We start from the raw sequence: 14,123 nt of genomic DNA on the forward strand, positions 1-14,123 counted from the left end.
TATACTTAAAATGAATGCAGGTATTTCTTTTGTGGTTTTAACAATTAATGAAATGTTGAAGTTTAGTTATATCATGTTATTATTATGTTATTATTTTTGTGTGAAAATTAGTCTGTATGCATGCATTTGTTAAAGTATAGCCTGAATTAAAATAACGTTATTAACCGGTATTTTTTCTAAGTAAACCGTTTTTGGAACGTAAATGTTCAATGAGGAACACAAAAACGGAAACGTTAAAATATCGATTCTGCTCGGAGTGAAACGATTGATAATTTTTTTCGTTTTTAAGCCCTGTCTATAATACTACCTCCCTATTTTAAATACAAACTTTGAAGGCAGGTTCATGTGTTTAACAGAACCTAAATTACTGGAGTGTAAAAGCATATACCCTTACATGTTACGATGTAAATAGTTCTCAGATTGTATATTATATTGTATTACCAGACATGCATGCGAAATCTGATGTAAACAATAGACTATATATCTATATTTCACAGATTATACGCATTTGTGGACAAAAATGGTCATTGGATGATTCACACATCTGAAACAGACTGGATTAAACTTGTCATCAACACAAGGAAAAAAGTCATGTTTATTTTTGCATGTTGTCATTCGGACTTCTGTCATAAAATACTACATATGATGCTAGAACATCTGTATCTCAAAACGGCTTTACAGGGTGTCACTACTTTCCGTGACTGGTCACATATACTCTGTGCACGATTTTATGCATTTCAAACTGGCTACGCATGTGTGCATTGTGTCTTTCGTGTGAATAATTAATTAGACTAAAATACTGCAATACCTCTTCCTACTTCACAACTTACATAAAGAGGAAACTATTTTAGTAGAGTCTGTCAATGTGACTTTACTTTGCTAAGAAAATTAAAACGGTTTGATTTTGCGGTTTTATGGGGATTTAAAAAACTTGGAACTTTTTTTCATAATATGATGATTGTGTACATACACTGCTGACACACATTTATGTCCAAACACCATGTTTATATGAATTTTGCATAATAGGTCCTAATAAATGAAGCATATGCCTACATGAACTGGCCACAATGTGCCTGGAACGTGAGAAAATCACAAGTGTTTTCTCTCTCTTGTGTTATTTTTACCTATTATTGTTTGCTTACTTCCACAAAAAATTTATATATTTGGTCAATTACTTTTAAAAGTGTAAGTGACAACAAAGGTGTATTGAATATAAATCCAAATGCTGTATTCTCTTTTTTCCTAATAATGTTAATGAGGTTTAACTTCGCAGGAAGTTTAGCATCAAAAACAGTTAATATTTTGGTATATTTGATACACTAACACATTGAATGATATAGTGAAGGAGTCTTCCATTGTGGTTGATAAATAAACTACATGTATCATTATCAAGCCATCAAAATATTAGGATGTAAAGGTCCATAGAGTAAATCACTGAGGTGGTACCCTGAGAAATATTCTGATTAAAAAAGATATTGCTACATTTCTTCACAGGGGTGCTGAATATTGGTCCTCATTGGTGACCTACTGTACTGTATCCAATAATTAGTCTTGTGTATCCATACTTCTTTAAAAAAAAGGGGTGGATCAAATTTGCTCCATTTTGCAAAAACACGTGAAATAAAACATTTTCATCTGAAAAACTGATTAAAAAATAGTGTCACATGCTTGGATTTTAGGACCTGATTCTCAGTAGTTGTTTAGATACCAGTTAAACAGATTGAAACTGAAGCCGGCACACATGTATTGCAATATGTGTCGGAGAGTAAGCGAAATGAGCTATAGTCTTGAATTTTAATGCAAGTGTCCTGATAATATACTTCAATTTAATCATACTTCATTGACTAAATGGTTTTTAGATGGCATCCATTTTAGCTGGCTTCTCCTCGCGGACAGAAAAATCTAGCTCTCGGGAGCCTCTTCTCACAGATGTTTACGGTTTGTCACTCACGCGGGTTAAAATCCGTCATGTGGGCTGTCGAGCAGAGCTCCCAGTGAGGGTGTTTTCTGCCTTATGGTGTGTGTTCTGGGATTGTATTGTGTAGTGCAAATGCAGGGCACATGGAAAAGGATGTTTAGCATCATCACTCCCCTGTGTGTCATTGCCAGACACCACAACTCAGGCCATTTCCATTTGCTAATCCTACCCTTTTGAAAGCAGTCAACATAGGCATGCTGCCTTTACCATACAGCAGTCTATTTAACATATATCTCATTGACTTTAGTAGTACTCAGTCGTCAGTGTGCATTAATAGGTAAACTGCGATGTAACAATCAAAGTGTCAGGGTCAGTGTTTGAACCTTCTGCTTCTACTGTGTTGGTTAATTAGATGTTTAAATGAAAATACTTTATTGCTCTGTGTTGTCTGATTCTGCATTGTGGTTTAAAAGTCACCTAAAAGTAACTTTTATTTAATTGACAATGCTGGAGTTACTGGTAATGATTCACAATCTTTTAAAAATAAAAGATGGACTTTGTAACCTTTCATCAAAATGTACCTCAGATTCCGATATGACTCTTTATATCGGCTGATGCCATCTAGGCCATGTAGCCAATTTTTAAGTTGAACCAAAATAACTATTTAGAGATTATTAAAGGCTACTATTGTAGGCAGTGAAGCCATTCTAAAATATTGTCTGATAGTCTAATGCTTATGGTTGCAGTCGAGATGCTGTGGAGGGTGAACTGAATGATCTCAAGGCATACAAAAGTAAATCGTGCTGACTGACTTGAAGTGAATTATTTCATTGCAAATGGATGTTAACTACATACAATGGCACAAATAATGATGGGTTATAATCTGTCATTGTTTGGATAACAGACACTCAAGCGCAGAGATGGCCTATGTTTACATTCGTAAAGAAGAAATGCGATACAATTAACTACACATCCATGTCCAGTTCATGAAAACATTTACACATATCACATTTAAGTACAGGAAAATTGCTGAATGTGTGACAGTTAATATCAGCCTTTTGGGGCAATGCAGTTTGCACCTCTATGGATTGTGTAAATTGTGTGTAAAAGCTTTCAGCTGGTAGCTGGACCCTGTCCCTGGAGTCTTCATTAGGAAGAGTCATGTCATCAAACATCTGTCAGGAGTTTGGTAAGCAGTAACAGTTTACTTGGATACAAGCAGCTACTGCACAACCAGTCCAATTCGTTGTCAATTTTCTGGCCCTACGTACTTCATCTTTCATCTAACAGATAAAGAAATGTCATATGTTTGTATTCACACTGTCTTATTATTTTATTCCTTTCTTTGGTGGATGAGAATAGCACATCAAGTCATATTTCAGTCTAAAATAAAACAACTATATTAAGTTGTTTAAGCAAAAATAAATCCTGTCAGGTTTGTCAACACGTTATGCATTGTATCAGCAGTTATAAAATTAGAGGGATGGATGCTTTCTGTTGTGAATGTCACACCACGGTCTGTCAAGCAGAAGCAGCCAGAGAATTCAAGGCCTTCCACCACTTCCCTCTGATCATGATTATCTTATTGATATCACATGTGTCTAGTTTGTAAGTATTTGTGTGTGTATAAAAGACCAAGCTTTGGTTTGTATCTTTGCTCAGTCCAAAAATACTTTTGTTTTGCTACATCTTTAGATTCTATTGCTGTTGCTCTGGTCTAGGATTTTATCGAGAGACTTTTGCAAATACCTTGTGATTTACTTGCTTGGTATCTCCAAGTATTTACCTGTTTCCAGTCTTTCATGAACTACTTATTCTCTGTTACCTTTTGAGTTTGTGTTTCAAGTGTAACCTCAAGTAAAGACTATCTATTCTCTTCAAGTCCTGCCTCCTTTGATTTTCTCCAACTTGGGTTCATACTGCCACCATAGTCTAGTGGTAAGTGTTGTTAGACTTTCAATGACACATTTCGGGTTCAGGGCTTGCTGGTGACAGCAAGACTGAGCCATAATAAGACTGACCCAGCGGAGACTGAGCAGATTCATGGAGCCATTTCCAAATAAGGAGCCTTGCTTGAAACACATGAGGCTTAGCTTCAGATGCTGACAGATGCTGTGCACCAGATCAGTGAGATGTTACAACAACTTCAAGTACACTTGCCTCAAAAACCTGTGATAGCACCAATTTCCTGGGAACCCAAGATTTCGACCCCTCAGTGTTATGATGAGTGTGCCTGGGATCTGCAAGGGTTTCCTGAATCAAGTTTCCATCATCTTTGAGCTTTAACCTTCCACATTTGCTTCTGAGAAAGCCAAGATTGCCTACATAATTTCCTTGTTGATTGATTGTGCACTGGATTGGGCTTCAGATCTCTGGAGACAGTCCCCTATCTGCTCAGATGTAAAAGTGTTCACTGAAAATCTTAAACAGGTCTTTGATCATCCAGTCAGTGGCCGTGAAGCAGAAAGAAGGTTACTAGATCTACATCAGGGACATCATGCTGTGGCTGACTATGCGATTGAATTTCGTACCCCTGCGTCTGAGGGCAAGCGGGGTTCTGAAGCTCTAGTTTCAACCTTCTATCGTGGTCTTTCAGAGGAGGTAAGGAATGAACTAGCCAGTCGAGACTGGGGTTCAGTTTGGTGGATCTTATAACTCTGGCTATCCGCATCGACAACTGTGTTTGTGAGAGAAGAAGGAACATTACACTCCTCAAATTATGCCCATGTTATCACACCCAAAGCTCTTGAGACTTCCTCTCTCAGCCAGACAACAGAGGAGGAACCAATGTAACTAGGAGGGACTTGCCACCCAAGGAGCAAGAAAGACACATGAAAGAAGGCTCTTGTTTCTACTGTGGCGTTTCGAATTGCATGCACGCCTCATGTACTCAACTAACATTAAAAACATAAGCTCACTAGGGGGTGAGGGGAGTGAAACTGCCCAGATTGACTGTCCTCACTCCCGTTTACTGTTGTCTGCTGACCTTACTTTCCGGGACACCAAAGATAGGTCATTACATTGAAGGCATTTGTGGATTCAGGTGCAGCAGACAACTTTTTGGATATTGACTTGGTAAAGTAGATGTGTATTATCTGTGAGACTTGTCCTTCATCCTGGAAAGTGGAAGCCCTGGATTGCAGACCTATTGGATGTGGAATTATCCACTTCAAAACTGTTCCACAGTTGATTTGACAATGATTTCTTTAAGGAGATGTTGAACCGTTCTGTGTTCATGTATTTGGGTTACATACTAATCCTCTCCAACTATCTACAGGAACATGTGTACCATATCAGGTTCTAAAAAAGCTGCTTGAGAATCGTCTCCTTGTAAAAATTGAGAAGTGTAAGTTCCATGTCATTTTGGAACTTTCTAGGTTATGTTATCTCCCAAGAAGGCATCCAGATGGAACCAAGGATGGCATCTGACTAGCCCCAAACTAAAACCCTCAAGCAGGTACAAAGGTTGCTTGGCTTTGCCAATTTTATAGGAAGTTTATTCTGCTCGTTAGCACTATTGTAGCTCCTATATGTTCTCTCACTAAAGGCTTACCCACTGGCATCCATGGACAACTGAGGCTATGAGGTCTTTTTACAGATTTAAGGTGGTATTTTCTTCCGCCCCAATCTTGGTATACCCAGACCCTGAAATACCAAAATACCATTTATTGCGGAGGTGGATTCATCTGAAGTGGTCTTGTCTGATTATAGGGTTCATCCATGTTCCTTCTTTCCAGAAGACTCTCTTCAGTGGAGAGAAATTATGATGTGGGAAACCGAGCGCTCCTAGCTGTTAAACTCGCACTGGAGTAGTGGCACTACTGGCTTGTGGGGTCTATGCACCCTTTTGTTGTGTGGACAGAACACAAGAACCTGTCCTACCTACAGAAGGCAAACCGACTTAACCCCAGCAGGCAAGATGGTCTTTCATTTTTAACCGTTTCAATTTTGTGATCTCTTATAGAACTGGATCAAAAAATGTCACGGCTTCCACCTTGTCACATCAGTATGTTTTTCCCCAGATAGACCACCTCCCTGAGTTCGTCATCCCCAGAGACCACATTCTCGCATCTGTTTGGCGGTTCATTGATAATACAGTATGAGAGGCACTTTACGGTACACACATTCCTGATGATGTTCCAATGTGGTGTTTGTTTGTTCCCAAGGAAACCAGGTCTGAGGTCCTTCAGTGGGGGCATGCCACTCTAAATCGTCAGATTAATCAACCCAGTCATATTCCAGCTTGCCGTACCCAGATCAATGAGAGTAAGACCTTCAAGTGTCTCAATTGAAACCTCTAATAACTTTCCTATGTCTCCTCCAGTTCCTGCTCCTCCCCCCTTGCATCATAGAAAGTGGACCCACATATACAGTAAGGAGGTTGTTCGATTAAAGACGTTGTGGCTTTCAATACCTGGTTGATTGGGAGGGATATGGGCCTGAGGAGCGCACTTTGGTACCAGCCTGACACTTCTTGGATTCATATCTGATCCAGACTTTTTCTTCGTCTGCATCCGGACCATCCTGATCCATCAGGAGCCGTCCATAATAGGGGGGGCCTGGTCACACCACGGTCCGTCCAGCACAGGAAGACAGAGAACACAAGGCCTTCCACCACTTCCCTCTGATCATGATTATCTTTTTTGATATCACGTGTCTAGTTTGTTAGTATGTGTGTGTATAAAATATCAAGCTTTTGTTTTTATCTTTGCTCAGTCTTGAAACACTTTAGTTTTGCTACATTTCTAGAGACTCTTGCTGTAACTCTGGTCTAGGATTTTATTGAGAGACTTTTGCCAAATACCCTGTGATCTTCTTGCTTGGAAACTCTTTGCTATTGGAATATTTAATAAGTTTCCAGTCTTTGAGGAACTACTTATTCTTTGTTACCTATTGAGACTTGTGTTTTGAGTTTGTGTTTCAAGACTAACCTCAAGTAAAGACTGTCTATTCTCCTGTGATTCTCTGAAAGTCCAACAACACTAACCACTAGACTACAGTGGCAGTTTGACCCCAAGTTGCAATGACACATCTTAGGTTCAAGGCCCGCTGTTGTCAGTGAAATATTGTCCAAATATTGTTTAGGGGAAAAACTACCATATGTATTATCAAGATGGTAACATTTTTTATTATCCAAAAATGTGTTGTGACTATAAAAATCCGAGAACCGAGGCAGACGAATTACCCCCCTCCTGGGAATCGTCGACGATCAGATGCCCCCGGAAATCATCTCCCATCCCCTCGCGGAAACGGAGACCCTCGCTCGGTAGCCACTCCGGGGAAATGATCGGGCGTGGTCCGTTCCGGATCCCCTGCGAGCAGGATGGTGGTCCTCCGAGGGACCGTCGACGATGACTCAACCATTGGGGGACCGCCTGGGCCGATCCTCCTCCCGCAGGAGCGAGCGATCGCTCACGGTGGTCCCCAAGAGACATTGGGGATGATGGAATACGAACCCCGATGTCACTACTCCCCCTCGACGAAATTCTTGGGGGAGCCGCCCTCCGCGAACTCGCTGCGTCCAATGCTGGCCGGATTATTCTGTCACGACGCGGGAGTGGAGGGAGGACACAAACGCAGAGTTCGGACAAATAAATAACATTTAATAATAAAACTGGAACAAAACACGAGGAGTAACACAGCAACACAGGAACATCCAATACAGGGAACAGACAGGGTAGTAATGACAATAATCCGGCAATGAGTGTGACACAAACACTGGTATAAATACACAAAGACTAATGGCACACAGGTGGAATGAATGATGTGATAATTAACAAGTGTCCAGGTGATGACAATATAGAACAGACACAAAACATGTATATATACCTTTATATAACGTGATGTAAATACACACATACAATATTAAATGCATTTTAACACTGTACTGTGAACACCTGTGCAAACAAGCTTAGAGATATGAAATACATCCATAAACAAAAAAGCTCTAAACAACATGCAAGTACTGTAAATACCAGGGGAAAAATACATAAGAATGAGAATGATTATTGGATTTGATACATTAATTTGGATTCATTGAGTTTGGCTATGAAACAGGTTTCTAAATAAAATAAGCTATACAGTTTATTGTTTTATTATACCATACTCTGTTTTATATTGGTTTATTACTTAAGCAGTTGAGCATAGCAGTGACTACTATAATAATGTGTAATATGTTTAAGAATAAACCTGCACTACTGTCAAATGTACTAGTCTATTGTGAACACATTTAAAAGGGCAAGAAAAATGTTCAGATGATAAAGTGGATTAGTTTAGCCAGGTCACAGTAGATCTCTGTTGTATCAAATGGACCATGGGCTCAGTCAATTATGCCCTTTCATGCAAACCAATGGAGGATGATGGATTGCCTGCACCCACTTTTAACAAACTCACCCACTCGGACAACACCAGTTTCAGTCACATCTGAATCAAATGAAGTGAACTAAACTGATGTTGTGTGAATGAGATTGTTATAGTAGACACCCATCTCAGTGTGCACAGTTTTTGCTGTTTTATTGAAATTATGGGTAATTTCCATGTATTGGTATAGCTTTAACAGCTTTAAACAATGGTTTAAATAAAAACACAGTTGAAGTAAAGTAAAAGTGACATAATGACCCATAACATAACCAATACTTGGAAGTGACCTCTGTATTTAACCCATCCGGTGAGTAGTGAACAGATTTACTGCAAGTCATGAACACACACCTGGAGGTAGCTTGCTCAAGGGAAACTTAGTCACAACCTGACAGCCAAGAGCTTCGAATCGGCAACTCTCAGGTTACAAGCCCGACTCTATAACCACAACTGCCCTGAGCTGTTTCAGTTGTCATCAGTTCAGTTATTTATCTATCAGAAATGTCTGAGTTAGCAGGGATCTGGCATTTTTGACAATTGACATGTATGAATTTGCCCCTTTAGCATATATTTAATAACACTATGAAAAGTGTGGGCCAATTACAATTACGAACAATCATGTTTACAATAGTAGTGCTAATGTACATCATGTGAAGAAAGTTTTTCTGTTTACCATAATTTTCCTGTCTTGTATGATTTAGTTTTTCTTATCTCTACAGTATAATATTTATTTTTATGTGTCTGTTGTTAATTCTAAAATGTATTTTCTGTGAAGCTGCTTTGTGAAACCACTGCAGAAATTAAATTAATTTCATTATTTTCATGTAAACAGTAGCATAGTAAAAAAGTTAATACAGTATTGGTTCCTTGTTCATAGTGTAATGTACATTTTACAATACATTTACATTTAGACATTTTGTTCAAAGCGACTTACAATAAAAGCAATTAGAGCAACACAAGAACAGAAATTTCAAGTTTCATCAAGTCTAACACAGTATACATAGCCAAGGGTGGGTCTTTTTTGTCAGAGAAAGTAAAGATAAAGAGATTAGCAATGAAAAGATATTAGCAAGTAAGGTGTTGGCAGAAAAGATGGGTTTTTAGCTGATTCTTAAAGACTGGTAAAGATAGGCAGATCTTGTCGCAACTGGCAAATCATTCCACTGATGAGGAAGAGATCCAGTGAAGGTACGCGAAATGTGAAATGTACCACAAGCCGTCGCTTGGTGGCAGAGTGCAGGGATCGAGAGGGTACATAAGTCTGTATAAGTGAGTAAAGGTAAGGGGCTGCAACCCAGTGGTGGTTTTAAAGGCCAGGAGCAGAGCTTTGCATTTGACTTCAGCTGAAATTGGAAGCCAGTGTAACCTGACAAAGAGAGGAGTGACGTGTGCCCTCTTTGGCTCATTGAAGACAACTGTTGCCGCAGCATTCTGGATTATCTGGAAGGGTTTGGTTGTGCAGGCTGGGAGTCCAGCCAGTAACGCATTGCAATAGTCCAGTCTGGACAGGACAAGAGCCTGGACTTGTGTAGCATGCTCAGATAGGAAAGGTCTTATTAAACTAATGTTGTAGAGGATGAATCTACAAGGGCGGGCAATGCTGGCAACATGCTCCATGAAACTAAGCTGATCATATATTACGACTCCCAGGTTTCTGGTTGTCCTTGAAGGCGTAATGGTTGAAGAACCTAGTTGAACAGAGAGATTGTTATGAATCTTAGGGTCAGATTAAGAGATAAAAAGCTTTATTTTCCGAACTTTATTCCATTACATGCTGATGTTATGAAGTGTGATCTAGTCTGTTGACATGCAATGCATACAGAATGCCATATGTTGTTATACAAAACAGAATATGTAACCTAAATCATGCCAAATAAAATAAAGGGGGGAACTACATTACAGATATCTACTGTAAGTGTCAACCATGAGTAGGGTGTGAGAAATTAGTTTTATTTTACTTTTATTACACATAAATAAAGTGTATTTTGTGTCTTATATATTTCTGTGGTGCATTTGAAAAAAGAAGATCTCAGTTCTCACACAGTATCTCAGTACTTATTGTTGCGAGTTAACCATAGTAAGACCACTACAATTACAACATGAAAGGATTTTTGAGTGCCATTTTCTTTCATTTCAACTGAAATGAGAATGTGCCTCTCCATTTGTTTTTGATCTGTACTGAACTCGACCTGTTTACCTCTCTTTTTGGGGTAGGTGAGATGTCTGATAGGAATCGAGGCCTGTGAGGAGGCCCTGCAGGACACATTACCGCAAATGAAGAATGGCAACTAGTTTTAATTAGACAGAAAATAAATAGATAAAAGTGGGAAATGCCAGGCTCTTTGAATGTAATTGGGTTTTATTATTGTGTTATCAATGGCATCCTGGGAGCTATGTTTCAGCAAACAGAATTAAGGTTTTATGGCTCGTGCTACATTTGTTTCTGTATTTCTCATCTCCACACTGCTTATAGTCTCACACTGCTAAAGAGAAACAAACTTCTTTGTCAGTCTCTCAGCTTTTTTTCCTGTAAAAACAAAACAATATATTTTTAGTAAATGCTAATTGAGTTATATGTAATGGTTATAAGATTCATGTCATTCTAATACTGTTTTTTTTATTGTACTACATTTAAAATTAAGTAAACATGTATTTCATTTAATCTAAAATTTTAGTAAAGTTATGGATTGCAGCTGTAATGTGTTCGAGGAGAATTGGCCATCAAGCCGAGCCTTTCTCACAAGGTTTTTTTGTCCATTAATACATTACTGGAGTTTTGGTTTCTTGCCGCTGTTAGTTTATTTAGGAGAATGCTGACATTAACTTAGAACAGGGTTTTGTAAGTTCTGTTAATATTGCTTTTATTATAATGATCCAACTATCTACTCTTTATCCACATTTTATAGGTTGTAATGCTTAGGTTCATTGCATAATATTAATGCACATTTTCTGTTAAACTTTTGTTTTTACATTTTTTTTTTAAGGGCCATTTCCATGTAAACTGGAAAGGCATGTCTGATTTAATTTAAAGTACGAGTTCTTAAACAAAAAAATCTCAGCACTTGTTTAACCACCATTTCTTTTTTTTGACCCACCAGGCTCTCCGTACCGAGATAAGATCACCATTGCCATCCTGCAGTTACAGGAAGAAGGGAAGCTTCACATGATGAAAGAGAAATGGTGGAGAGGTAACGGCTGTCCAGAGGAGGAGAATAAAGAGGCCAGCGCACTGGGTGTCCAGAACATCGGTGGCATCTTCATCGTGCTGGCCGCTGGACTCGTCCTCTCTGTTTTTGTGGCAGTTGGAGAATTTCTCTACAAGTCCAAACAAAACGCACAGCTAGAAAAGGTAAAGCAATATTTTCACGTTGCTGGACTGCACTGATAATCTAATGATACTAAGCATTTGTTTTTGGAAAAGGCAAATCACAAAAATCACAAGAAATTGGTTTGTTGTTTTGTGCGTTTCATCAGCAGGGCATTATGGGTAATATTAGCCAGCCAATCAAATGACGAGTTTGTGATCAATCATGTATATAAATGATTCTGACACAAATCAATACAAGCAATATTAATTCTGTCTGAAATTGGCTGTAATGTTGTGCCATGGAAATCAAAGTATGAGGTGTATTTCACCGGTAATATTTTGCAGACAGTGCCGTCTGGAGAGCAAACAGTTCTTCTTGATGTAAGTCTCTGAAGACTAAAGGGCTCAAACGGCCACCATTGTCCCATCTCACTTCAACAGATGTACTTCAACCATATACTGTCATTGTTCTACTGAAGCAGTGTATGCTGGAAGTGATGGCAGTAAAACAACAAATGTGTCATAAATAGTACAAACATAAGTTTCAATGCCTCTCTTTTTCTCGCTCTCTCTCTCTCACACACACACACAAATATTTTTGAACACTTAAAGAAATTGTTTAGAGGTGTGATTTTACTCACTAAAAAGATGCTATGCATGTTAACTTGCTATTTTGTTTCACTATGCTTTTGTAGCAATTCAAACTTCTGATATTATAAACTTCTGAGAAAAAGACTGTTAATCCAAATACAAGCAAAATGTGACAGTACTGTGCTCATGAAGTGATAGAGCCTTACAAACCATTCCATCTATATTAATATACCCAATCCCCGGTCTTGTTTTAGGACAACTTTTTTGATCTGCTTCAAATGTTGACTAGTATAAATTACACTTGTGACAATCTTTTTGATGATGCATTAATAAATACTTTTGCACTTTCAAGTCTTCTGAATATGATACCTTTGTCTGAGAATACAGAGATATAAGATATATACAGTAGGTAGTTTTTCACTGTACATATCCAACCTTAATTTTCTTAGGGCATTCAGTATTAATATCTGATCACTGAATTAATCGAATCTGATCTTATTAATGAATAGATTCATTCAGTTCACAGAACAGACTGATATACGATCAACCCAATAACTGAATGATCAGCTCACTGCAGGGGAAGATTAGCAGTAAATAAGAATGCATGAACTTCAGCATGTGTATTTTTTTTGCGTCATGTGGGTATGAGATGACACATTGTTTCCTTTAGGTAAAGATTACATGGTAGTGGTAAATGTTAAAATATAATCTCACTCTCTATTGCATACAAGGGGTGGTAAATATGGCAGATTTAATTTCCTGTATAAACTGGGCCATGTTGTCTTAAACACATTTGTGCCCCTGCCTGTGACAATTCAGCTAAAGTCATTTTTTTGTAATTTACTGTTATCTTCATAAAATCAGTCATGAAAATATAAACTTGATATCTCTGATATTGACCGAATAAGATCATGTCAAAGATTGAAATCAAACTTTGATGCTCTAATCCAGTAATTCTCAAAGTGTGGTCCCCTAGTGGTCCGCCAAAAGATGACCTAAATTAGGCAAGTGTTTATACCAGGGCTATTCAATTGGCGGCCCGCGGGTCAGACCCGGCCCCCAAGGTTATTTGATCCGTCCCTTTATGTAGTCTGTAAAAAAGACATCTCTAGAATAAGTTTAGTAAGTTAGACAACGGGCCCTACAGTTACGAGTTGATGCGCGTGCGTCTGTTTAATACAGCATGAGCTGCAGAGCGCGAGTCACGTGACTGGTGCGAGCAGCTGTGTCACGTGTTTGTTTATATTCGCGCTTTGGTCCACAAGTTCAACGCAATCGCCTCCCCCGCTCGCGCCCGCGTCTCAAGACGCGATAGCTGACAGTGGTGAGTTAAAGACCGGACTCTATGGCTGTTTTAACTTTATTTGTTGTATTTCCAGCTTTAAAACACTGCCTTTTCCGACAATTGTTGTCTGATAAGTCTGCTCAATTATGACTTGCTTATCAACAATGACATTTACGTTACATGTCTTAATAAATGAAACTGCCGTTTTTCCAAAATTCAAAGCATCGTTCTCACACAATAATGCAATTTAAAGGAGTAACAGTTCATTTGCACCACTGTATGCGTATCGTGCTGACAAACATACACCTGATTTCACTGCTCTTGCGAAATCTAAAAACATATTCTGTCTTCCCTTATGCAACAAACATATACTGCAGTATATTGGAAAATATCATGTAATATATTAGGCAATATATTCCCATATATCGGATTTAATATTTATATTTCCCAATATATTGTAATATATGCATAGAAAATATCATGTAATATATTAGGCAGTATATTCCCATATATAGGATTTAATATGTATATTTTCCATTATATTGCAGTATATGAATAGACCATACATGTATATATTGATACAAAATATATTTTAACCAAGACCAAAAAGGACACTATGTTTTTCCATGTAATAGTTTGTCTTTATATGATTCAATATACTGCAA

The 14,123-nt window shown here is 38.3% G+C and overlaps 1 protein-coding gene across 1 annotated transcript in view; it reads left to right on the forward strand.

Moving 5' to 3' along the window:
- grik2 (glutamate receptor, ionotropic, kainate 2) overlaps nucleotides 1-14,123 on the forward strand; it is a 257,567-nt gene that overhangs the window by 232,873 nt on the left and 10,571 nt on the right. The window contains exon 15 of the mRNA XM_065246360.2: nucleotides 11,374-11,624. Coding sequence (XP_065102432.1) covers nucleotides 11,374-11,624 — 251 coding nt within the window. The remainder of the gene's footprint in view (nucleotides 1-11,373; nucleotides 11,625-14,123) is intronic.

This window comes from Paramisgurnus dabryanus, chromosome 13, assembly GCF_030506205.2.
Source record: "Paramisgurnus dabryanus chromosome 13, PD_genome_1.1, whole genome shotgun sequence".
Classification (NCBI taxonomy): domain Eukaryota; kingdom Metazoa; phylum Chordata; class Actinopteri; order Cypriniformes; family Cobitidae; genus Paramisgurnus; species Paramisgurnus dabryanus.